This window comes from Octopus bimaculoides, unplaced genomic scaffold (assembly GCF_046866305.1).
Source record: "Octopus bimaculoides isolate indiv1 unplaced genomic scaffold, ASM4686630v1 contig230, whole genome shotgun sequence".
NCBI classification, from domain to species: domain Eukaryota; kingdom Metazoa; phylum Mollusca; class Cephalopoda; order Octopoda; family Octopodidae; genus Octopus; species Octopus bimaculoides.
In genome coordinates this window covers 6,644-33,632 of record NW_028315479.1, presented here as the reverse complement: position 1 = coordinate 33,632, position 26,989 = coordinate 6,644, and the positions used below count along the sequence as shown (strand labels likewise).

Sequence of the window (26,989 nt, the reverse complement as noted above, 5' to 3'; positions counted from 1 at the left end):
CATTGCCTTAACCACTCGGCCACCTCATCCTCTAAAAGTTTTACAACCACGATGAGACTCGAACTCGCAATCTTCTGATTCGAAGTCAGACGCCTTATCCATTTATTAAAAATAAATTGATTTAAAATGTTTCAAAATAAATTATCTATTTTAAAATAGGTAACTTAAAATCTTAGCTTTTATCCACAACAGTCCTGGACTAAAAATGAATTTAATCAGTGAAGATAAATTGAGAAAGTATATGGTTTACTGTTATTGCTTTAGTCCCAGGGTCAGCCATGACTGAGCAAATCTATGAGCAAAAATACTCCAGCCTTGACCACCATAGCTTTTTGTCAAGCTTAGTGCATCTATAATTACATAATCCAACATGTCCTTTTTAAAAAGACTGTAATGTGTGATTTGAAGAACATTTGGCTGCTATTTCTAGCAGTCATGCAACTATGTAGAGGCTTCCTCACTGGCTCATTTAGGGGTTTTGTTAGTGTTGATGGGATCATTATTAGCTGTGGTAGTAGCAGTGACAACAGTTGAGATGATGATGATGACGATGATGATGATGATGACAATGATGATGATGATCGTTTCTAAATCTACACCATAAACTGACAAATCTTACACTCCTTTATTGATATGTTACAGAGTTTAAAATCATCATCATCATCATCATCATCATCATCATTTAACGTCCATTGTCCATGCTGGCATGGGTTGGACAGTTTGACCAGGTTGGCACACTCCAAGGCTGCACCAGAATCCAGTCTGATTTGGCATGGTTTTCTACGGCTGGATGCCCTTCCTAATGCCAACCACTCCAAGAGTGTAATGGGTGCCTTTACTCGCCACCAGCAAAGATTACTCAGTTATTGAACTCTATATTAGTAGAGGGGATATAGGTGATTATATGATTAACTTCACATTATTTTTTTTCTTTTGATCCTTGGTGGGTGGAAAGGCAAAGTTGACCCTAGCAGGATTTGAACTTACAAAATAAAGAGCCATGATTAACAGGTATTTTTGTCCAATACTCTACTGATCCTACCTTTCCATCACCTTTATTATTTAATTATCATCCTCAACCAACATTCCTGTGCTACTTAAGTTTTTATGTCTACTAATGTTATCAAATCAATCCTTGTGCTAGTCGTTTTGCCAGTCGTTTTGCAAGTATACACAAGGTGTAACAATTTTGAACTGATATTATCACCTTCATCAACATCATTATCATTTGAAATCCACTTTCCATGCTGGCATGGGTTGCACAGGTCATGATATGAGACAGTTCTTATTTGAATCTATTGCCTCTTAGATATGTCAAAGGGTCATATCACACTTGTACATTTTAGTTTTGTCTTAGTTTCTACACTTGCATGCATTTCTTATCACTGGTCACTTTACAGAGTGTCATCATCATCGTTTAACGTCCGTTTTCCATGCTAGCATGGGTTGGACGATTTGACTGAGGACTGGTGAAACCGGAAGGCAACACCAGGCTCCAATCTGATTTGGCAGAGTTTCTACAGCTGGATGCCCTTCCTAACGCCAACCACTCAGAGAGTGTAGTGGGTGCTTTTACGTGTCACCCGTATGAAGGCCAGTCAGGCGGTACTGGCAACGGCCACGCTCAAAATGGTGTATTTTATGTGCCACCCGCACAAGAGCCAGTCCAGGGGCACTGGCAACAATCGAGTGTATTGGATGTATTTTATAGGGACACTATAAAGGGCTGTCAAGCCCCGAACAAAACTAGAGGGTCATTCACTAACCATTTTACAAAGTGTACTGGGTGTACTTTATCAAGGTACCTGTACTAGTAAGTGGGATCTGTCTGGTATACTGTAAGATAACTGCCTAAAATTGCTTTGAAGTGAAGTAATTTCTATGAAGCTCAGAGGCTAGGATGTTAATGTGAAAGACCGCTGATTACATGTTCATGTGTGGAGGCGCAATGGCCCAGTGGTCAGGGCAGCGGACTGGCGGTCATAGGATCGCAGTTTCGATTCCCAGACCGAGCGTTGTGGTGTTTATTGAGCGAAAACACCTAAAGCTCCATGAGGCTCCAGTAGGGGATGGTGGCGAACCCTGCTGTACTCTTCCACCACAACTTTCTCTCACTCTTACTTCCTGTTTCTATTGTGCCTGTAATTCAAAGGGTCAGCCTTGTCACACTGAATCTCTCCAACAACTTCGTTTAGGGTACACGTGTCTGTGGAGTGCTCAGCCACTTGCACATAAATTTCACGAGCAGGCTGTTCCATTGATCGGATGAACTGGAACCCTCGACGTCGTAAGCGACGGAGTGCCAACAACAACATGTTCATGTGTTCAAAGCTTGTAACAACTATTATGTTATGTCACTAGACAAGATACCTAATCTCTACTTGACGAAGTCTGCCTGGCTGACAACAGACTCTGCATTTTACAATAAAAAGGACAGCTAGCTATAAAGACACTTCTTCTTAAATACCCAGAATCTGTAAAAGCCACCAGATCTATACTAGCATTGAACAATTGCTAGAGTGTAACACTTTTTCACACAGCTGTCCTCATCCATATGCAACACATGACCGTATCAGCACATTCGTCCCACTTGCACACCAAATCAGATACTTCTTATGTCCAATGGATAGTAATGAGAACATATATATATATTAATACTTACTTTTTTTACTAGAAGTTTTGCCAGCCCAAGAATGGAAATTGAAAATTTACTGCCAATATTGTAGATTTCTCCATGTTTACCCTTATGGATAAGAATATCAATGGCATTGATGACATCACTGACATAGACGAAATTTCGTACTTTTTGCCCATCTCCATGAATGGTGCTGAAAAGAAACAATGAGAAATATAAATAGATAACTTTTAGATAGTTTGATATTTCATTTGACTGCTTACCTAACCACCAATTGTTGATCACTTACTATAAGATAACTTAATGCATAATACGAGGATGGATTTTCTTTTCATGTCTGAAAGGCCACATTAAGTTAAGTGTAAAAGATTGCATGCCACCACCGCCTGTGTTGTCTTCATCATCATCATCATTGTTTAACATTTGCTTTCCATGCTGGCATAGGTTGGACGGTTTGACTGAGGGCTGGCAAGCTAGAAGGCTCCAATCCAATCTGGCAAAGTTTCTACAGCTGGATGCCCTTCCAAGAGTGTAGTGGGTGCTTTTTACATGCCACCAGCATGAGGGCTAGTCAGGTGGTACTAGCATCAACCATGCTTGAATGATGCTTTTTTTATGTGCCACCCACTCGGGAGCCAGTCAGGAGACACTGGCAATGACTACACTCATAAGGTGCTTTTTATATGCCACTGGCATGGGACCAGTCAGCCAGCACTGGCATCAGCCATGCCCAAATGGTGTATTTTACGTGCCACCGGCGCAGGTGCCAATCAACTGGTACTGTCATTGGCCACGACAATGACTTCACCTGCCTCAACAGGTCTTCGCAAGCACAGTTTATTGCCCAGTAATTGAAAGGTACTCTTAAATGGGTGCGTTATGCTGCACTGGCATAGGCCACAGTTACGGTCTCACTTGGCTTGCCAGGTCTTCTCAAGCACAGCATTTCTCCAAAGGTCTCGGTCAGTTGTCATTGCCTCGGTGAAGCCCAATGTTTGAAGGTTGTGCTTCACCACCTCATCCCAGGTCTTCCTGGGTCTACCTCTTCCACAGGTTCCCTCTATTGCTAGGGTGTGCACTTTTTCACACAGATGTCCTCATCCATATGCAACACATGACCAGTGAATATTTTAACCTAAATCATGGAATAGTGTTTAACAGTTTACATGGCAATTATTATAGGACCTCTTCCCAAGACTAGACCACAGATCTCTTTGACTGAGGTTAAATAATAAAAAAATGAAAAAAAAGAGAAAAAAATTCTAACCAACCATTTTTCATCTTTCAGAAGTAGAGAGATAAATCGTGATATAACCTGTAGTGAAATATATAGATAGTACACTGTTTGATGTGGCTGCATGTTATGTTATCACAAGAGTTTATACAGAGATGAAAGAATAAATATAAGATCTATACATTTACTACATAAAAATATAATTCTTCTTTCAATCATAATACATAGAATCAAATTGTAGTAGTTAGCTGAACGAAGTAATCTGATGCATGAAAGTGCATAGGAAGTGTAAAACAGTGAAGTGACGGCTCTCAGTCATATCAGCTATGAAGCATAGAGAAATAGATGGACACAGCAACGATGTAAATGGCTCTAAGTCTAATCAACTAAGAAAAGCTGGGTTGGCAAGCTGTTTTTATCAATGGAATGCTAGACATTCTACAAACTTCCAAAAGAAACGCCAAGCTTCTTGAATAATTAAAAATTAAGTTTCGTGGTATTGATGTTTCAAGAAACTTAGGAAGGGAGATTACTCTATGATCCTTCTTGCAAGGGAGATCATTCAACTATTTATCTATACCTCTACAAACCTATTTGAAACAAACATATAATCAAACATTCCATCTGCGTTTACTTTCAACACAAGTAATAATAACTTAGACAAAACATCCAAGGTAAACAAGTTTGAAAACATTTTCTTGTGAATCTTATCTATAAAAGGCAGATTTTCTCTGTGTGTGTGTGTGTGTGTGTGTGTGTGTGTGTATGTTTAAAATTCATACGTTTACAAAATTCCAAATTTCTTGGATTAAAGAATTGGAATTAATATTCTAAATACAGTAAGTTAGGTCACAGCGATCTTTGAAGCAGTTGACAATGATGCTGCTACACCAGTCTTTGGGTATGACTCCCTCATGTACAACCTGGTTAACTATATGGGTGATTAGGCCATAACCCACACCACCTGATATTTTAAGCATCTCATCAGTGATTCCTGAGGGGCCTGGGGCTTTCCTGGTCTTCATGGCTTTACCTACCATGATACTGTCTATTTGGATTGTCAGTCCTCCTTTGGGATCCACAGTAGGCAGACTCTCTCTCCTCTCATGCATTGTCTACATCTAGTAGCCTTCCATAGTAGCATTTCCAAGCTTCTTTCTTTGCAGAATCAGTAACTGCAAGAAAATCACCATCCATGTGAACACACTTCTCCCCAACACACATACACACACACATGGATACAAATTAAAAAATGGACAGATTATTGTTAATGGCATCAAAACATTAATAAATTAGTTATGCAGATGTGGGTATAAATATAATTAAGTAGAAAACCAGGAGATAGTTCATAATAGTTCTACATAGATAGGAGAGAGAATGGAGTGTACAAAGAGGAGATAGATGGTGGTGGGTAGTGGTCAGTTATAACAACAAGATAATGGCCATTCATTCGAAAGAGAATAAGGTGACACAGCAGAGTGTATGAAGCTATGAGCATATGTGACAGGGTTGAATAGCAAAGAAAAAGAAAAATAATTAAGAAGAAAAGACAAGAAAGGACAGGACAACAATCTCCTACTAAGTACACATTTGTCTAAACATCTAACTGCCAAAATGTTAAAAATCCTCCATATGTGCAAAAGCATGACAACTCCAGGAAAACTTTAAGCATAAAATGTAAATAACAATGAGGGCTAAAAGACAATCAAGTTAGAAGGGTATAAGTAGTGGTTACTGGAGTGCTATTATATAACGAATTAATAATCATATAAATAACCATGTCCAAAAGACATGAAAAACTGAAGTTGTAAGACCTGGTATCAGACTATTCAAAGGATAAAGTTGAAGAATCTGAAAAATTTCACCAGGGGAAGTGAATTAAAAACAAATCAGAAATAATAAATAATTTTCAAACTCAAGTGAAATATATCATTTGACCAATTCATTTCCTATACCCAAGTCTTGTTTACATAGATTACATGTAAACATCTCCCATCCTTTGATGCTGGATTTTAGGTTTGTGATCCAGTTTGAACATTAATCTATCTGTATTATATGCCTGTTGTCATATCATAGACCCATGGTCGAAGATCTGGGATCTCAATCACAACTACCACTCCACACTATACTGTGGCCATGTGCTGCAATTATACATTCCACTAGGGTCTTCCAAATTAATTGCTCAAAGTACATATGTATGATAAGTACATTTTCAGCTCATAATAGGGAGTTCAACTTCCTCGTGGATTTACAGAACTGCTACCATCACCAGAGTTTTTCAATCGTTTTCGCCCAACTTGACATTAATGTTTTTTACTGGTGTTGAGTAATGGCAGGAAAATTAGCCCAATGTGTTTTGAGCTTTTAGCAATATTCTCTTCAAAGACTGGAATGCTTTTGACCGTGAATCCATTTTGATTAGTGCTAACTTGAAGCTAAAGAACAACATGAACACAAAAAGAAAGCAAAAATACTAAAATAATCTGAGATGTTGATGGAATATTTTTAACTTGCCTTGTCAGGGTATTGGTGAGGTCCATATATGTTGTTGGCACGGATCATAATCACAGGTAACTGTTAATAAGGAAAGTGAGAAATAATCATAATTGCAGGTAACTACTGGTGAAGAAGCAGTCATCATTTATGATTAGAGGTAACTTATAATGGTGAGGTTGGGTGAGAAACAATCATGTTCATTTGTTTTACGGTTGTTTTCCATACTAACATGGCTAGCGCTAACAGCACCATCCGAGCGTGATCATTGCCAGAGCAGCTGTCCGGCTTCCATGCTGGTGGCACGTAAAAAGCACCATTTGAGCGTGATTGTTACCAGCGTCACCTTACTGGCACGTGAAAAGTCATTTGAGCGAGGTCTATATATATATATATATATATATATATATATATATATATATATCGATAGATAGATAGATAGATAGATATATGAACGTAAGTTCATAAGATAATCGTTTATTCCTTTGTCATCTCTTTTTCTTATTACTGCTCTGCACTCGACTAAATCTTTGTTCAGAAGTATGCACATATTGAGTTGTACATCATGTTATTAGTATTGGCAATGCCAAGTGAAATACACACACACACACTCACACACATGTGTATATATGTTCTCATACAAGTTTTATAGAATTTCTGTCTATCAAATTCATTAAAAAGACACTGGTCAGTCCGGGGCAATAGTAGAAAGTACTCACTCAAGGATGTAACATTGGGGCTGAATCTAAAAAAAAACGTGTAGTTGTGAATACACCTTCTTAACTACACTGTCATGTCTGTGCCAAGGTAAATTGTTGGTGATGGTTTCAGTAGAAGCTGGACACCCACAATATCAACAAATATACACAGTAGGAAAAAATGCTTTTTACCTTGTAAGTTCTCCAGTATGACATCACAATGCACTCTGCTGCAGCTTTAGTTGCAGCATATGGATTGCTTGGTTGGAAACTGCTTTCCTCACAACATATCTTGTAATAAATATGGAAAGGAAATATTTCGATTAGCGTACATGCCTTGTAATTTCTAACATAGAAACAAAGCTTCCCATTTTAAGGGATATTATGATACATTATATATGAGCGGGACGGGATCGTTGCCAGTGCCCCTGGACTGGCTCATGTGCGGGCGACACATGAAATCTTCCAAGCGGGATCATTGCCGGTGCCCCTGGGCTGGCTCTTGTGCGGGTGACGCATGAGGTTTTTCAAGCGAGATCGTTGCCAGTGCCCCTGGACTGGCTCTTGTGCTGGTGACACATGAAATTTCTTCGAGCGAGATTGTTGCCGGTGCCCCTGAACTGGCTCTTGTGGGGTTGTTGTGGAATTTTCGAGCGGGATCGTTGCTGGTGCCCCTGGACTGGCTCTTGTGCGGGTGACACATGAGGTTTCTCTAGCGAGATGAGCGTGGTCGTTGCCAGTACTGCCTGACTGGCCTTTGTGCGGGTGACACGTAAAAGCACCCACTACACTCTCTGAGTGGTTGGCGTTAGGAAGGGCATCCAGCTGTAGAAACACTGCCAAATCAGATTGGAGCCTGGTGTAGCCATCTGGTTTCACCAGTCCTCAGTCAAATCGTCCAACCCATGCTAGCATGGAAAGCGGACGTTAAACGACGATGACGATGACGACGATATTAACCTTGATATTTGATTTAGCTTTATTTTATTGACATAATAATACTGAAATGCAAAATTGGTCCAGGAGGAATTTGGACTCAGAAGACAAAGGAGTGCTCGGTAAATATTGCAAGACAATTTGTTTGGTACTCGATGATGTCAATCCATTTTCAAGTAATGTTAACCTTACTAATTTTATTTGAAATGCAGTAAACTAAAACAATATTTCAAATATACACCCTAAAACTGAGAGTAATTATCTAAGAGAAGTAAAATCTTAAAAGTTTTGGTTGTGTATGTATATGTATGAGGACATGGATGACTAACGGGATAGGGTACTGGATAATCAACAATAAAGTTTATAGCTTGAATTACATTACTGATATTGTATCATGTCCATGTCCAAGATATCTCACTTTCAAATTACCTTGTCTTCTTTGATATAAGCAGGTACAACAGCTTTCATTTCACTGCTCTTCATGGTGACAACACTACCCAATTGATAAGTGCATTTCTATCTCATAATAGTGACTTCGATTTCCTTGTGGATTTACAGAATTGCTACTATCACACTGGAATTTAGCCTCAGACCAGAGTTTCTTAATCATCTTGGCCCAATTTGCCATTGGATTTGGCATGTGTCATGAATAATTTTTGAAAACTTTATGTAATGACAAAGAAATTGATCCAAAGTATTTCCAGCTTTTAGCAATATTCTATTCAAAGAAGGATTCTGTTCATTTTATTCTCAAGATAAAGCTGGTTTTCAGAGATTCCTGATGTTTCTCTTTGAAAGTTTTCTGAGTAATGTGATTTTACTAAATATGCATATTTCGTAATAATCTGTGAGAACACATGAAATTAATGTTTTTTTTTTTTACTGAAGTCTTCAGTTCAGTAACACTGAACAATTCTAATGTTAATGGATTTGCTAAATTTAGATTTTAATTTGTAAACATGTTTTATGAAATGTGTATAATATTCTACAGGAAACTATGCTTGTGTATCCTCTTGATTCAACAACAATATTTGCTCTGATTGCAACATTATTCATGAGACAATTTGTAGGACTGATTTTATAAAACAAAAGGAAAAAGATGTAGCAGAATTTCAAGCCTGTTGTTTTATTTCTGAAATAGCTTAAATCTGTTGAATTAATAATTATGATCACTTTTAATTAATATCAATGTCAAAAAACTCACTTCATTATGTGCACCACCATATATCTCATCTGTGCTCATGTGGAAAAATAATTTTATATTCAGATCTTTAGCAGCATTTATGAGAACATGGCTTCCATAAACATTTGTCAATGAAAATTTCAGGGGATTTTCAAATGACAAATCTGAAAAATCAAAAGAAAAAGGAAAAAGTACAATAAAACATATTAGGTGTTGTGTTAGTCAGTATTATAAATAAATATTGGGAGTGCATGAAAGGTTGAATGAAGAGAGGGTAGAACAAACAGCCAAGAAATCAGTGGTACATATTGATCAAGATGTTTAACTCATGGAGTGTACCTTACTCTTAGAAAATACCACATGTTGATACTGATCATCGTTGTAAGCAAACGCAGTACTATCAAAAGAATGATTGTTTTGTTAGCTTTTGTTTTTATTACTGTAATCAAATCCTAACATGCGCCTTTATATCTTTTATTATCAAGTACACATACACTCTCTCACACACACATACATACACACATGCACCAAATTAAAAAAAAGGTGGTTTATTAGCAATTAGAACCTAAAGTGTTGTTTATACTTTTACAGATTTGGAAATAAGCACACGTTTTCAGTGGTTTTCTTATAAGACTGACAGAGGTAGTTGAGTTTAACCCGAGGCGTTAAGTATTGCTGATGAGGATTAAGATGGTCTACATCAAAATCCGAAATCGCAATCCAATTATGTACACTGGGGACTCACGTCCATTTGTCAGTCACTTGAAACAGTGCATTTGTGGTTTTGAGTTGGTTTAACTCTTATCATTAGCAAAAGTGGTGCTAGTCACTACCCTCTGTCACTTTTGTGACCTCTTTCTCTCTTTATATACATACATATATTCTCCTTTATATATATGTATTCTTCCTCACATTTGGATTTTTATGTATTCTCTCTCCCACTTGGATTTGAAATGTTGCCAAATTTATAATATGTCTTTTCTACAGTAATTTTCTGCATTTTCATGCAGCTGAAGATTGCTCTTCATATTGCATTTAATGTAATGCTCGCATTACTTAAATAAATTGGAGTAGCATGAAACGTGTGTACTGCAATCACCTTTGAAATCCGTGTTGCTTATTTTTTGATTTTGATCACCTATCCTTTTGGGATACGATATTCGGGTGCCTACGCATAAGTACCATATTCAACCTTGAATCTATATCTAAACCGTCTACATATATATATATATATATATATATATATATATATATACTTTATATACATATGCACACACACACACACACGACAGGCTTCTTTCAGTTTCCATTTACCAAATCCACTCATAAGACTTTCATTTGCCTGAGGCTATAGAAGACACTTGCTCAAGTTGCTATGCAATGGAACTGAACCCAGAACCATGGGGTTGGGAAGCAATACTTTTCACACCACACTAGTCTATGTATGTGTGTGTGCATGTTTGTTACTTCATTCCTTGTGTGTCACTTCTAGTCATTTGACCTCCACCATTTTCAACATGACTTAAGACAGGACAACACATATTTCTTAATCTCTCACATTTTTCTTTCTTTCCTGTACACATTTTCTTTCTTTTAGATAATTTTCGAAGACGAACTTAAGCTCAGAATGTCAGACACTTCCACTTTCTTAATCACTCATTGAGAGTTAAACTAATAACTAATACAATGTATTAATTTTTGTCTTGAACATATATGTGCATGGGTTTGTATGAGCATATACACATATATGCATATAAATACACACACGCACACACACATATAATTAACAACAATGGAGTAGGCAGTGTTAATACAGAATTAATTTAACATTTACATGTCAACAAAAGCCAAGTACAAAGGTAATATACATATATATATATATATATATATATATATATATATATATATATATATATATATATATGTATGTATGTATGTATGTATGTATGTATGTATGTATAAAGAGAGAAAAGGATAAAGAGACCAATGGCAAAGATAGAATTATATTTTATGGATAAAGTCTTACAGCTGTTTCAGGGAAAAGCCAATGTATCCCTTCATCGGAGACGGTAATAGTAGAAGAATGAATTATTACATCTATAGGAGGAGAGTTGTAGTAAGACGTGAGAGCGATGTGCTGAAAAAAGAACAAAGAAGAAACAGTACTTGGAGTGGAGCTTCATTCCAGCAGTAAACATCCATGTAAAGAATCCTTGTGGGCATTTTCCGGAGATGATTGTAGTAGCAAAGGTGGATATATATCATATCGTGTCCAGTGTACTCTGTGCGTTGTTTACTCAAAGGATAGCCCAAATCAAGTGAGAGATGTGTGTAGGGTTAAGAGGTCAAGACAGGAAGGGAAGGGGGAAAGAAGCAATTCAAGTGAGGAACAGTAGTGAGCAGTTGTATGGTCAGTTATTCTCACGTCTTACTACAACTCTCCTCCTATAGATGTAATAATCCATTCTTCTACTATTACCGTCTCCGATGAAGGGATACATTGGATTTTCCCTGAAACAGCTGTAAGACTTTATCCATAAAATATATTTCTAACTTTGCCATTGTTCTCTTTATCCTTTTCTCTCTTTATACATACACACGCTAATACATGACCTATGTTATATACCCCACTCTTGTTTATACAATGAATGGGGCAAAACTAGTCGGTATACAGCACTTACTTGGTATTACCTGTATCTTTGGGTTTGTTTGAATCCAATACCCTTCATAACCTTATTATATATATATATATTTTAGGCCACCCTGTATATATATATATATATATATATATATATATATATATATATATATATATATATATATATATACACAGGGTGGCCTAAAAGTAGGTTTACAGTTATTACATAGGCACTTTAAATTTCTTTTAAAACATTTTATTACATTTAAATTTCTATCTTACAAACTGAAAAGGGAGTGTGTTGTGTTCTTGAGCAAGACACTTTATTTCACGTTGCTCCAGTTCACTCAGCTGTAGAAATGAGTTGCGATGTCACAGGAGCCAAGCTGTATCGGCCCCTTTGCCTTTCCTTTGGATAACACTGGTGGCGTGGAGAGGGGAGGCTGGTACGCATGGACGACTGCTGGTCTTCCATAAAAACTTGTGCCTCAGAGGATAACTTTCTAGGTGTAATCCCATGGTCAGTCATGACCGAGGGGAGTCTCAGCAACCCTGTACCTCTTCTACTGCATGATGCCTGTTTCTGTCCCTTTATCATACTTTAACTTCTCATTATCTGGCATCAAGCACCCTCCCTTAATACTATACCGCCACCACCAGTTGAAGGGTCTTGTCTTACATGTTACTTGGTGACCTCACTAGTGCTGGTGTCACATAAAAGGTACTCAGTACAATGCGTGAGGTCGTTGGTATTAGGAAGGGCAGTCAAAGCAGACATGTGAGCTTGATGCAGTTCTCTGGTTCATTGGTTTTTGTCAAACCATCCAGCCCATATCAGCATGGAAGTGGTAAAGACCCCTTCAGTCATGAATGACCATGGGATCGCACCTAGAAAGTTCCCCTCCAAAGTATAAGACTGCTAAAAATGTTTTATGGAAAGCCAGCAGTCACCCATGAATACCAGCCTCCCCTCTCCACAACACCAATGTTATCCAAAGGAAAGGCAAAGGCCGATACAGCTTGGCACCAGTGACGTCATGATTCGTTTCCACAGCTGAGTGAACTGGAGCAACATGAAATAAAGTGTCTTGTTCAAGAACACAACACACAATTTGGTCCAGGAATCGAACTCACAACCTCATGATTGTGAGCCACTGAGTCATGCAACATGGAAAATGTATATAAAAAACCAATGATGATGATGACAAGCTGTATTTTATAAGATATATCCACATACCGACATGCGATTCAGCAGCAAGATGGAGGATAGTGTCAATGTTGTTGTTTTTAAGTGCATCGTATACAGTTTGAGGATCACAAATATCTCCCTGAAAAAAAAGCAACAAGAAATCAAAATTTTAGTTATTACATCAGAGATTTGAACCGGGTTGATTTGATTGGATATATGGGTGACAACACTACTTTCACTTTCTGTTTCACTTTAAGATTAAGAGTAATAGCCTGAACTGTAAGATTCTTCTCTCCTCGTGGAAACTGCATTTTTTTTTTTTATCACTTAGTCAAGAAGAAGTGCAGTCTTCATGACCTTTTTCAAAACCTTATTAGACAAAAATAGCATTACACTGTAGAACAAGGCTGGGAGAATCCATCTCAATGACTTTCATACTCTCCATTCACTCAGTTTCACTCTTTTTTTTTTATCTATTAATCATGAGGGAAGAGCAGTTCCCATGACCCTTCATAAAACCCCCAAGACTAAAGGAAGGAAAGGAAAGACGTATATCATGAAACCAGAACCTTAGCCTGAATGCTTGCAACAGAGTGGAACCCACTAAAGAGTCTCGAGGATTAAATGATGGTGTTAGACTGGGTGATGGATTATGTCAACCACATGAATAGGCCACAGCAGAATTTGAACTGAAGAATGCAAACAGCAAGAACAGACATTGCAAAGCAGCTCATTTGACACTCTAATGATTCTACTGGTCCACAACCTAAGGTTCATGCTTCATTGACACTGGAAGATGTGAAGCAAAGCTGACTTTCGTAGGAATTGATCTCAGAACTCAAAGAACCAGAATAAATGTCAAGGCATTTCAGCCAACACACTAATGTTTTCTTCTATATCCCTATATCATAGTGTGTGTGTGTGTGTGTGTGTGTGTGTGTGTGTGTGTGTGTGTGTGTGTGTGTGTGTGTGTATGCAAATGAAGATGGTGAAGTAACCTATTTTGTGTATGTTAAATTATTCGTGGTATCACTTACCTCAATAAATTTGTAGTTGGGTTTTGTGCAGAGATGCTCAAGAGGTTTCAATGAAGAACAGTAATTCAACTGCAAAAAGAAAAACTTAAATATATTTATCTATCTATACACACACACACACACACACACACACACACACATATACATATATATATAAGTATATATATATATATATATATATATATATATATATATATATATATCAAGTACACACACACTGGTTGAGCTGAGTATATCCTGTTGTTGCAGGGTAATTTCCACAATAGAATGCCTTAACAGATGTTCAGAATAGCACACCTGCACAAGGAGGATTTTCTCCATTTTGATAGGGATTTTTCAAATGTGTTTTTCAACACAGCATTGCAAAAAAAGTTTTAGGAAATTTATGCAATCATCTTTTTAACCCTTCTTTTCCAGACACCAATTTTGTTCAATTTGTTTTTGCACTATAAACTTAAAAACAATGGGGGACACTTTCTTGGTGAGAAAAAAAAAAAAAGACATTTTTGAAACTTTCTGAATTTTGTCAAACACCTTTCCCCAAATTTGTACTGATTTTGGCATTTTTTTTTCTGCACTATGCACAGTCTTGTAGGTACTTCCAGTTAACCCCTATGTTACATGGCTGTAACTCCACCTCCTTCTCATTAAACACTTTAGTTAGGATGTCTCTAAATCTTTGATTATCCAAAGGATCCTTAAGCTTCCATATCTTTCTTTTTCAGCTTGGTCTGGTTCTTGAAATCCTTCTAACCTGTAGTCTGAAATCACCAATGACTAACCTATGCAGAGAGGTACATTCTTCACTCGGGAAAGTCTATGCATTTTAGAGCAACCATGTATCTTAGTTTCTGGTGAGAATGTAGTCAATCTGACTAGCTTGCCTACCAAATTGATAGGTTATCAGGTGACAGGCAGCCCTCCTGAAGTTGCTGAACTTGCTGATGACAGAGTTCTGGTGACAAACACAGTAAGGGAAGCAGAGGAATTGATGCAGGAGGTGGAGACTGTATTGATGAGTGAGGGGCTGAAAATGAATGAGAATAAGATGAAGTATCTGGTAAAGAACATTAAGTCAGAGAAGATTATGAATGTAGGCGGGAAGCCACTAGAGTTGGTCGAGGACTTCCTGTAGCTGGGAGTAAAGATTGGGAACACAGAGGATAATATACATATATGTTTAGAAAAATCCAAGAAGTATACAAGAAAATAATTTAAGTTTTTGCTAATAAAATAGAAGAAAATGTTTCTTACTTTATCATAATTAACAATGAAGTATTCTGGATATTTCTCCACAAGATGGATCACAAGATGGCTACCACTACAAAAATAAAACAAAATATTAATAATAGTTTCAAATTTAGGTATAAGATCAGCAATTTAGATAGAGGGGTTTAGTTGATTACATCAACTGATCCTTTTTGAACTCAAAAATTAAAGAGGCAGAAGAAATGACACCAAGTGCTAGGTTGACAGGTGATGGAGACAATACAAAGACAGACATAAAGTGTGGAGATTTATGTTAAGTAGAATGATTTAAAAAAAAAAAATAAAATGTAAGTAAACAGGAATGGCTGTGTGGTAAGTAGCTTGCTTACCAACCACATGGTTCTGGGTTCAGTCCCACTGCATGGCACCTTGGGCAAGTGTCTTGTACTATAGCCTCGGGCCAACCAAAGCCTTGTGAGTGGATTTGGTAGACGGAAATTGAAAGAAGCCCGTCGTATATATATATATATATATATATATATATATGTATATGTATGTGTGTGTGTGTTTGTCCCCCCTCCACCAACATCGCTTGACAACTGATGCTGGTGTGTTTATGTCCCCGTAACTTAGCGGTTTGGCAGAAGAGACCGATAGAATAAGTACTAGGCTTACAAAGAATAAGTCCTGGGGTCGATTTGCTCGACTAAAGGCAGTGCTCCAGCATGGCCACAGTCAAATGACTGAAACAGATAAAAGAGTAAAAGAGTAAAGAGTATAGTATACAAACATGTTGATGACAAAACAGCCCTTCTGATACAGGAGGATGTCTATTTTGGGGCCACACCAGGAACTGCACAAATCCTAAATCAACCTGATTACTAAGGGCAGATACCCTCTCCAACAGTCATTCTCTGACCTACAGGTGTAATTTTAGAGTGATTCAATCCACTCTTGCCATTTCTGCCACTCTCACCCGACCTTCAAAAACTCACTCATGGATAGCTACTCCCTCTCTATGCTTACCTTCCTTTTTAAGTTGATAAGAGCTTAACCAAAGAGGAAAGCATTTGTTCTCAGCCCTCTTAAAACTTGTCCACCACACAACATTTTTGGCAACAGCTACCACACAGAAGACTACCTTCCCTGCCCAGTTAATGATGGGCAGTGGATCAATCTTCAAAAAGGACTTGGCTGACAGCTGGAATTATCCTACACACATCAGCAGCTGCTCGAAGTAATTCCACAAGTCAGACACTGAACAAATGTGTAGAGAATGGTTTCATCACTCTCAGATAGGTGCATTTCAGATTGGTTCATCTGATGATACTTCTCTGCTTGCAGAGTTTATCTCAAACTAGTAGCACTATCAGGTGAGAGACTTCTGGAAGTTATCTACAGGAATCTCTGATCAGAAACTATTCTGAAACAAAGACAAGTTCGTTCATGACACTCAGTTTCTTCGAAAATATCATCATTCTTCCCTTCTACTAAACCTCTGTAAATTGCTAAAGTGGAACCACCACTGATCCTATTGTCTGGCTGATATAGGTTGGTAAGTGTCTGACAACACTCAAGGTATAACCATCTTTATCTTCATACAAATTTGGGATGTGAGATTGATCAATACTTGGTAGCATAAGAGAAGCTAATTCTTTTGAAAGCAAAATAGTTACATGTTGCCACATTTCAAGCAAGCACATACCAGTTGAATTTGTAGTAACGCCGTGCGCATGCGTAGTCTCATGCATGCGTGGAATTAAACAAGCAAGCGTTCCCGCTTTAATCTTTCTCTTTTTCGGTTGGCCGACCATGAGCACGGACGTGTCAAGAGTGTCTCTAATACTCCAGCCTGGAGACAGTCTCTTTACGTGTTAAGCTGTCTCTCTACATCTTTCGGACTTACACTCGACAGCTCGCTCACAACTACAGAATAACGTCTCAACAACTATGCTCATACACAACAGAAGCTGTAACAACAAGAACTAAAGATGTATATATTTACCACCTGAATAAGTGTTGTTTAAGTTGATGGTCTGGAGTTCAGCGTTCCGTTATATTCTAATTTTATAGTAGGAAAGTCAGGTATACATCTAAAGATGTATAACCCACTTTCTACTAAAAATTCATAGAATAAAAACACTAAGTTCAAAACTGAAGTATTTTCTAGCTATGACACTTTAATCTAGTTTATTCTCTTAGATTTTCCAGTCAATGCCATTTTATCAGTATGTGATCTATTGTTTTAAAAATATTGTACTGCTTCACTGTGACAATATTGTGATGCCATACTTTCTTAGTACTGTTGATTCAAACTAATAATATATATATAGACTAAAGAAAATTACACTGAGATGCAATAACAGCCAAGTGAGTGACATCATAGTCAAGATACGGAGGAGGGGATTCAATTAATCAAGATATTTTTATGTTTTTTGCTTGCTGAGTTTGATACAAAGTGCAGTACCCAGAACCTTTGAGGGCTTTTTGAGACTATTGAGCTTTTAACATTCTATTTAAACTGCTGCAGATCAACACCTACAGAAAAGACATAAGCAAAGAGAAGATTTTAAAAGATCAATGTTCTGAGCAAGAAGGACAGGGAAATTGGTTAGGTGTTAGACTGAAGGGGTTCAGAGTAACAATAGTGATGAAAAGTAGAGAAACAAGTGGGTTGGAGGTGCACAAGTGAAGGAGATATGAGATCAACCAGCTCTGGGGGAAAAAAAAACATTTTAGTATTCTTTTTCATTATCTTAGTCATTTAACTTCCTGTGGAGCGTAGGATGCCAACAAGAGGAATCTTTATCCCTAGGTGTGGCAGCCTGCCAGTGCTTCAATTTCTGTGGATCTTCTCCATGTTGATTTTGGTCAGCCATGTTTGTGTCTCCCTTAGTGTGCACATTGGAGGGCTTGCTTTTATAATATTGGAAACAGGTTTCCATAGGATGTATCACAGCCAACCCCATTTCCTTTTCTTTTAGTATAGCATGCTATATCACATATTCATTTAAGATTAATATTTATTTTGGGTCTCACAAAAGTAATGACAAGTGACTGAGACCTTGGCGATATGCTGTGCTTGAGAAGATTCGTCAAGCCAAGTGAAATCATAGTTGTGGCCGTTACCAGTGTCATTGTAGTCAAGGCTATTGCTAGTGTCATGTAAGTGGCACGTAAAAGTCACCCGTTACACACTTGCAGTGGTTGGTGTTAGGAAGGGCAGCCAGCTGTAGAAAACATGCCAAATCAGATTGGAACCTGGTGCAGCCCTCTGGCTTACCAGTTCCAGTCAAACCATCTAACCTATGCCAGCATTGAAAGCAGATGTTAAACGATGATGATGATGATTTAATATTGATAAAATAATAAATATGAAATAAATTGAAGGTGTTTACCCAAAAATATGCTGTTGTTCCAGCTATAACCATCTCACCTTTATGCATATTCATGACTACATTATGTAATGTGTGGTTGTATTTTTTAAGATGGTTGTGTGTGATTTGAAGAAATTTAGCTGTTATTTTGAGCAGTATGAGCAACCACATAGAGTACACTCATTAGCTTGGAGACAAGTACAAATATAACCATAATATGTTGTTGTTGGCACTCCGTCGCTTATGACGTCGAGGGTTTCAGTTGATCCGATCAACGGAACAGCCTGCTCGTGAAATTAACGTGCAAGTGGCTGAGCACTCCACAGACACGTGTACCCTTAACGTAGTTCTCGGGGAGATTCAGCATGACACAGAGTGTGACAAGGCTGGCTCTTTGAAATACAGGTACAACAGAAACAGGAAGAGGAAGAAAGAGTGAGAGGAAGTTGTGGTGGATGAGTACAGCAGGGTTTGCCACCATCCCCCTGCTGGAGTCTCATGGAGCTTTAGGTGTTTTTTGCTCAATAAACACTCACAACGCCCGGTCTGGGAATCGAAACCGCGATCCTATGACTGTGAGTCCGCTGCCCTAACCACTGGGCCATTGCGCCTCCTATAACCATAATATACCTTAGTGGTTAATTCTAGCCAAGAAAAGTAGGGGAAACAAATTAAGGATTTCATCATCATCATCATCGTTTAACGTCCGCTTTCCATGCTAGCATGGGTTGGACGATTTGACTGAGGACTGGTGAAACCGGATGGCAACACCAGGCTCCAGTCTGATTTGGCAGTGTTTCTACAGCTGGATGCCCTTCCTAACGCCAACCACTCAGAGAGTGTAGTGAGTGCTTTTACGTGTCACCTGCACGGAGGCCGGTAGTCGGTACAAGACACAATGCACAATATGACATAGAGAATAATTTTCTTTAATTGATAGAGTAAATAGTCACTGAATGTCAACTTATTTTAAATGAAGTTACTTTGATCTCTGAATAGCAAATATAATACAAAAGGAATTAAAAAGAGAACATACACAAAGCCAGCTCCACCAGTGACAAAAAGCCTACGTTGGAATATATTGAGTGAGTCAACTGAAAGAGGAAAAAGATAACAATTAAAGCATATTTATGCATTTGGATGTTACCTGTCACACAGCACGTAATGTTACGTAGTTATTATGATAAAATTTTACTTTATTCGAACTCCAGTGTTTATACAAAAATAATGAAATGAATACCAATTTTTAAAATAAATATTTATCAAATTTCAATAAAATGAAATAAAAGACATTTTTTATTTACGTATTTGTATTAAGCTTACATTATCAATAAGAATAATACTGTTTAACTATTAATTTATTAAAAACTAGCTTAAAAGCTGCACTCCGTGTGGACTTTCAGGCTAACTCTTGCAGAGGGCTAATTGGGCGTGTAGCCCAAAACTGTTGTTGGCACTCCGTCGCTTACGACATCGAGGGTTCCAGTTGATCCGATCAATGGAACAGCCTGCTCGTGAAATTAACGTGCAAGTGGCTGAGCACTCCACAGACACGTGTACCCTTAACGTAGTTCTCAGGGGTGTTCAGCATGACACAGTGTGACAAGGCTGACCCTTTGAATTGCAGGCACAACAGAAACAGGAAGTAAGAGTGAGAGAAAGTTTTGGTGAAAGAGTACAGTAGGGTTCGCCACCATCCCCTGCCGGAGCCTTGTGGAGCTTTAGGTGTTTTCGTTCAATAAACACTCACAACACCCGGTCTGGGAATCAAAACCGCGATCCTATGACCGCGAGTCCGCTGCCCTAACCACTGGGCCATTGCGCCTCCACAGCCCAAAACTAGAGAGAGCTAAAAAGCATGACTAAAATATGTCTACAATGATGAGATACCAGCTGGTTATGAAATTATGTGGGTAGCAGCAGCGGTCATATGTGACATGGAGGAGGTGGTGTTGATATTACAAATGAGAAAAAAAGAAACCATCAAATGGAAAGGCCAGACGCTCGAGATGGTCATTCAAGCGTCGAACGAAATGCTAGAAAATTTGCCCAATAGGGTGTTTGTAGAGGAGGGGCTAACTATGAGAGTAGCCATTGAGTGACGTAGGCCTCGTTGCTTCAAATGTGGAGAAAAGGGTCACGTCTGCTCAAAGTGCATGAAAAAGAAAGATGAAGCCCCCTCCCAAAAAGCTGCAAAGGTGGTAAAAGGAAGAAAGGAAAAGCCAGAAAATACAACAGAAATGGAAGAGGGAACAATGGCAGAAAAAAAAACAGATAAGAGCGATGAAATAGAGTATACCACAGTATTGTACAAAAGAGAAAAAAGCACAAGTCTCAGAGTCCCCTCCCCAAACAAAAAAAATCAGTTAAGCACAGAACAGAGACACAAAGCAAAATTCCCCAAACCAACCCCATGGTGAAACCTTTTACCAAACTCCTCCCCAAAACACAAGAAAGAATTGTTTCATACATGGAAAAAAATGAGCCGTTGTCTACCATCATAAGAGCGCACCACAAGGCTCGAGTTTTCAAAATAACTAAAGATACGCCCCTAAATATTAGATTCGTAAAAATGGACACGGGCCTATTTTTGGAACTGAAGGGAAGGTATCCAGAGGATATCAGAGACGTCAGCTTTGAAATGGCCATTCTAGATGTGACCCACAAGAGTAAACAGTCCTTCAGGTTGCTGGCTGTCTATGCTCCTAAGGAGTGTAGGCAGTCTGGTTTTTATCGAGACTTAGAGCACTTTCTAGTGACGTCAAAAACGGTAGTTCTGTTAGGAGACTTTAACACTATCCTCGATGCACAGGTGGATAGTGTTGGCTCAACTCATAGGAGGGGAAATCCTGGCCTCAAGGGTCTACTAGAGAGCTATAATCTAGTAGACCGTTACAGACTGGATAAGCCGAGTGTTCCACATTGGACGTGGAGTAATAACGACGGCTCACATAAATCTTATATAGACAGGGTATTCATTAGAGAAAGAGATTGGAATACTTTTAGTTGTCCACAATTTTGTATTGTACCTTACACAGATCACAAATTTGTGACATGTGAGGTGCGTATAGTTAAATGTCATAGCCAGGGACCCAGGTACTGGAAGATGAATAAGTCTATTTTGACTTGTGAAGCCTTCCGTGCCCAAATTAAGGAATTAGTACAGAGGGCACTATGTGGCGCCATCATTAATAATAGATGGTAGCACACCCTCAAGAGAGCCATTTGTTTAGAGTCTAAACTTAGCAATCAGCTAAGTTTAGATAGATCGAGAATAGAAAGGGAACTAGTTAAGAATTTAGATGAGGTTATGGAATCTAGGGCTGGAGTGCTGGCGGTGAGAACAGTCTTGTGCCATCACCTCAAAGCATTTTGCCTGGTTGTTTGGGCAGAGTGACATGCTTGAGCATGGGGAGTCCCTAAAGGGCTTCCTCGCTGGTGGGCTGCGATTCTCAGCACGTGAGGCAGAATGCTGTGAAGGCCCAATTATACCTCACCCCTCTCCACCACAACACATAGCTCGTCACAGCCCAAACACCACATTATATAAATTAATATATGAAAGCAATTATATCACCATTAAATAAAGGAAAAGACATTTAACAAAGTATTTCTTCTTTCTTTCTACTTCCTGCCTTCCTATAGAGAAGACGTGAATTTTTTTTGTCTCTCATTCACATCTAACTTCGCGTTCAAAATAATAATTTTTCTATCGTCTTGGCCTAACAGCCCTTACCGTTTGTTTTCACTGTTCTGTCTTGTTCTCACTGTCCTGTTCTTATTTACACTTTCACCCTTCGCAAAAAATTACAAATTTAATTAATTAATTTGCTTTGCGGGAAAGACTGTTCCAACGAAGTCGTGTATTGTCCTTGCCTTCGAAACGCGGAGTAGATGGAACAGAGACAACTGAAGAAGGGAAATATTCTTTATGTTGCATGTCTCGTTTCTCTGTTTGTTTTTTTCGTTGTTCGAAAAAAAAGTTCGTTTTCTGTCTTCATCTTTATGTTTTCGTTTCTCATTGTGTTTAACGTTTTTGTGATGTCCTGTACCCATATATGCATGTATGTATACATATAGATGTAGGTATGTACATATATATATATATGGATTTATGCATATATTTATATATTATTTATGTCATTATATACTTGTTTACTTTCTTAGTGTAGGCATGGCTATATGGTAAAGAAGAATGTTTCCTAACCATGTGGTTTCTGGTTTAATCTCACATGCAACATTTTGCCCCAAGCATCTGCTACTATAAAACCAGGTTGATGAAAGCCTTGAGAGTGAATTTGGTTGACAGAAACTGAAAGAAGCTTCTATTGTACATATGTGTATGTATCTGTCTGACTAACTATGTCTGTCTGTCTATTTACTTGGCTGTCTATCATTTTATATGTTTTAGTATACTAATATTAATGTTATACATAATATATATCTCATTGGTGATTGCCAAAATACAGGGGTAAGTTCTCTGCAAACAATTTGGTTTTCATTTCATAGCTGAAACTTTTTCTTCTTTACTTACCTCACTGATATCCATAATAAAAATACAATTGCAGAACCACAGTTAGCCAGTTAGTTCAGACGCACACACACACACACACACACACACACACAATGGCCTCTTACATAGTTTTATCCTGCAAGGACCAAACCTGGAACCATGTGGTTGCCAAGTATGGTTTTGATGAAGAATAAACAGAGCTTTACTGAATTTATAGATTACTGCTAGACAGATTAGATTGTGCAACAGAAAATTAGATTTTAGAGAGAATGCTGGTTTTGCAAGGTTTGGTTTGCCAAATGGCTGTTGAAGTGGAATAGAATTGTTATCACATTTGTGGTATTTGTTTCTAAGTACCAGTTGGTTGCCTTGGACACCATGGCCACCAAGATGTTGTTGAGATGTTCTTCATGAGCACTGTCATTTTGAGCTTTGGATCACTTTTGAAGGCCTTTCTCACAGCCAAACGGTTGACAACTTGAGCTTTGCCTGATTGCGGTCGATCTTTGAGGTCTTTCCCATTCTTGAGCCTCTCTGCGATGTTGAGCTGCTTGGTGATGTCAGACTTGTTGTGGCCCACACACAGGAGAGCTGAAATCTTGATTCTTTTTTGCTTCCATCCCAATATATGTGCACACAATGCAACATATTTAAAGTTCTATTTTCCCCAGCATGTTTTGATGACACATGCTGGAAAAGTAGAGCATTAATCATATTTCATGGCACCTTCTCTATCACACACGTTAACTCTCTAAAGATCAAAAGGCCAGTACAATGCACTCTTTGTGGTGTCGGTCTAAGTGAACTAAAAAGAAACTTGTTTTTAATGTGAACCAGTCTTTTCAGACTGACTAATGATTCAGTGATGCGTGAAGTCAGAGTTATTCTTTTACTAATTCAGCCAATGAACTATGGCCATGCTGGAGAACCACCTTCAAAGGTTCCAAATTTGGATTTGCTGTGGTAAGCAACAAATCTGTTTACTGTAGTAAACATATCGTTAATTATAAATCTCAGGTTAGGCTACATTTATATGCGTGTGTGTGGAGGCGCAATGGCCCAGTGGTTAGGGCAGCGGACTCGCGGTCATAGGATCGCGGTTTCGATTTCCAGACCGGGCGTTGTGAGTGTTTATTGAGTGAAAAAACACCTAAAGCTCCACGAGGCTCTGGCAGGGGATGGTGGCGAACCCTACTGTACTCTTTCACCACAACTTTCTCTCACTCTTACTTCCTGTTTCTGTTGTACCTGTAGTTCAAAGAGCCAGCCTTGTCACACTGTGTCACGCGGAGTATCCCCGAGAACTACGTTAAGGGTACACGTGTCTGTGTAGTACTCAGCCACTTGCACGTTAATTTCACGAGCAGGCTGTTCCGTTGATCGGATCAACTGGAACTCTCGTCGTCGTAAGCGACGGAGTGCCAACAACGACCTCTGATCTAGCACACTTGTGATCAACAGCATTCCTGTCACAATGATTCTATCTTTTATACAGAACTACCTTATTTAATAAGGTCTCTCTCTCTCCCTGCCCCCCCCCCCCCCAATAATATAGCAGTTCTCAGTCTTTATGACTTTGTGGCAAACTGAAAAAAATAAAAACTTACTAGCGTATTTCTTATGGGAAATTAAAAAAGATTTGGTTTGGACACAAGTTGATAATAACAATCAAGTGTTCTTCCCTTTTCAAGACTGTAGAATGAATGGTTTATGAGAGATCTACCTGCTATTTCTACCAGGCTCTTTCTATCTATTGGCTAGAAAACTGACTGATTGGTCAGTTGTGGTGTTTTATTGTTTCATTAATAAACCGATTAGCAATATCTCGTAATAAAGTACCATTTCAAGCCAGAAGATGATGTCTCTATGCTATCATCTACAGTCTTTAAAACGAAAGGACGCTTAGGATGAAATAGACATACAAAAGCAAGGACTGGATACGGTTGAAACACCTTTGTATATAGGTTTTTTCGATCGTGGCAGACCTCTGGCTAAACAGATCAAGGAGGACCTCGGGTTAAACAACAACAACATTCCGTCACAAATTTTGCTTTAGTAATGTTTAAAGTTGTCTCGCTTGAAACACAATTTTTTACTTAGAATTTTTTCAATATGTATCACGTCTATCTATCTATCTATGTATCACGTCTATCTATCGATTTCTCCATTTTCTTTTCTCATACATAAATGATAATATACCCATTTACATCGATGAGAAGCTAACATATTTTTAGTATTTCACCAATACACTAGATTAAACTGGGAAACTTGGATGCTAATATCCCTTTAAGAGGTATATATCCTAATAATAATAAGTGTGTTATTTCTTTACTACCCACAAGAAGCTACTCACAGAGGGGACAAACAATGACAGACAAACGAATTAAGTCGATTATATCGACCCCAGTGCGTAACTGGTACTTATTTAATCGACCCCGAAAGGATGAAAGGCAAAATCGTGTGTGTGTGTGTGTGTGTGTGTGTGTGTGTGTGTGTGTGTGTACAAAGGAAGGATGAAAAGCTCATAGACTGTGATGGAGTAATGCAAGAGCTGTAAAATCTTACCTGCATTAATTTCAGCTCTTGGTAATAATAACGGCATTGTTTATTCCAGGTAAATTGACATCTGTAAGAACGACCGTGCGAACTCAAAAAGGAGAAATGGTGACGAATGAAAAATCAGAGGACTCCTTTTATTTAAACGTGTCACACGGTCGAACACAAAATAATATATCAGAGATGATATACAAATATGTTATACTACGATAACATAGACGACCAGTAATGAAACACCACAACCGTAACAGATATTTATTGTTGCATAAAAGTGTAAGTGTGAGTGTGAATGCGACATATAATAACATGATCAAAGACAGGCCGTCGTACAAAGAAAAGTGTGTATGTGAGTGATACATGTATGTGTATGTGAGATATTACACCAGATAGAAAGAGTCAGTAACATGTGAGCATTTTTACCAGTTCTGAGTACACTATAGGAAAAGTCTGTATGTGAAAGTAGTTGAGGCTGTGAGTGTGGCAGTGCGATCACTAGTTGTGATGTTGTGGCTTCCATGCCGGGCTGTGATTCTTGTTATACAGATGTTCGTCGCTGGCTGAAATTCTTGTCTGTTTATTTATCGTGGTGAAGCTGAGTCACCTAACAGAATCGAAGAGAGAGATGTGCCGCGGTGGTTTAGTTTGGTGTACATAGTAAGTCGTGTAGACGCTGGTGGAGATTGATGCTGGTTAGTAGTAATCGTAGAATCGTGTTGGTCATGACGATGATGCTGGTCAGTAGTCGTAGACTCGTGCTGCTGGTGTGGCGACGGCGGTGGGTGGTCATCGTTGGACGAAGCTGTTGATGTGTCGCTGGAACTGCTGCTGCTGCTGTCGTGTGGTACACGGAACAGATCTCAAAGAGAAACTGAACCGAGACGAATTTGGCCGCCGAGTTAAAGCTATTTATAACAAACTACCGGCTCCCGAAGACTTCAGAAAAATACTCTATCACGTGACCTTATTAGGGGCCGTGATTGGTCAGTTTGCGTTCTGGCGGGAACGGTTCGAAGAAGTTGCCGCTTCGAATAATAATCAGTCACGTGATGACAAGGAATGGGTTCTCCGCTACGCCCGCGTTTGTTTATATTTAAATGAGAAGAATGGCGATAGTAGTTTTGTATCTAATGGCGATAGGTAGTTTTGTATGTATTGGCGATCGAGGTGTTAGTTTCACTACACATCTAACTAATTTGCTATAAAACTAACCTGAAATTGCTTTTGGTCAGTCAGGAAGATTTTTTTTCTAATTTTATAAAAGAAGTCCCCAAAAGGAATGTACTTCTGCCAA

The 26,989-nt window shown here is 38.5% G+C and overlaps 1 protein-coding gene across 1 annotated transcript; it reads right to left on the bottom strand.

Annotated features, from left to right (window-relative positions):
* Positions 1–2,340: 2,340 nt before the first annotated feature.
* LOC149128998 (UDP-D-glucose 4,6-dehydratase-like) lies at positions 2,341–26,605 on the bottom strand. The gene is made up of 10 exons (XM_089346847.1): positions 25,708–26,605; positions 19,666–19,723; positions 15,298–15,364; positions 14,044–14,112; positions 13,055–13,145; positions 9,201–9,343; positions 7,253–7,351; positions 6,384–6,443; positions 3,907–3,950; positions 2,341–2,828 (listed from the first exon to the last, which is right to left on the bottom strand). The coding sequence occupies exons 1-10, from the start codon at positions 25,742–25,744 to the stop codon at positions 2,603–2,605; spliced, it is 894 nt and encodes a 297-aa protein (XP_089202973.1). The 5' UTR covers positions 25,745–26,605; the 3' UTR covers positions 2,341–2,602.
* Between the last annotated feature and the right edge of the window lie 384 nt (positions 26,606–26,989).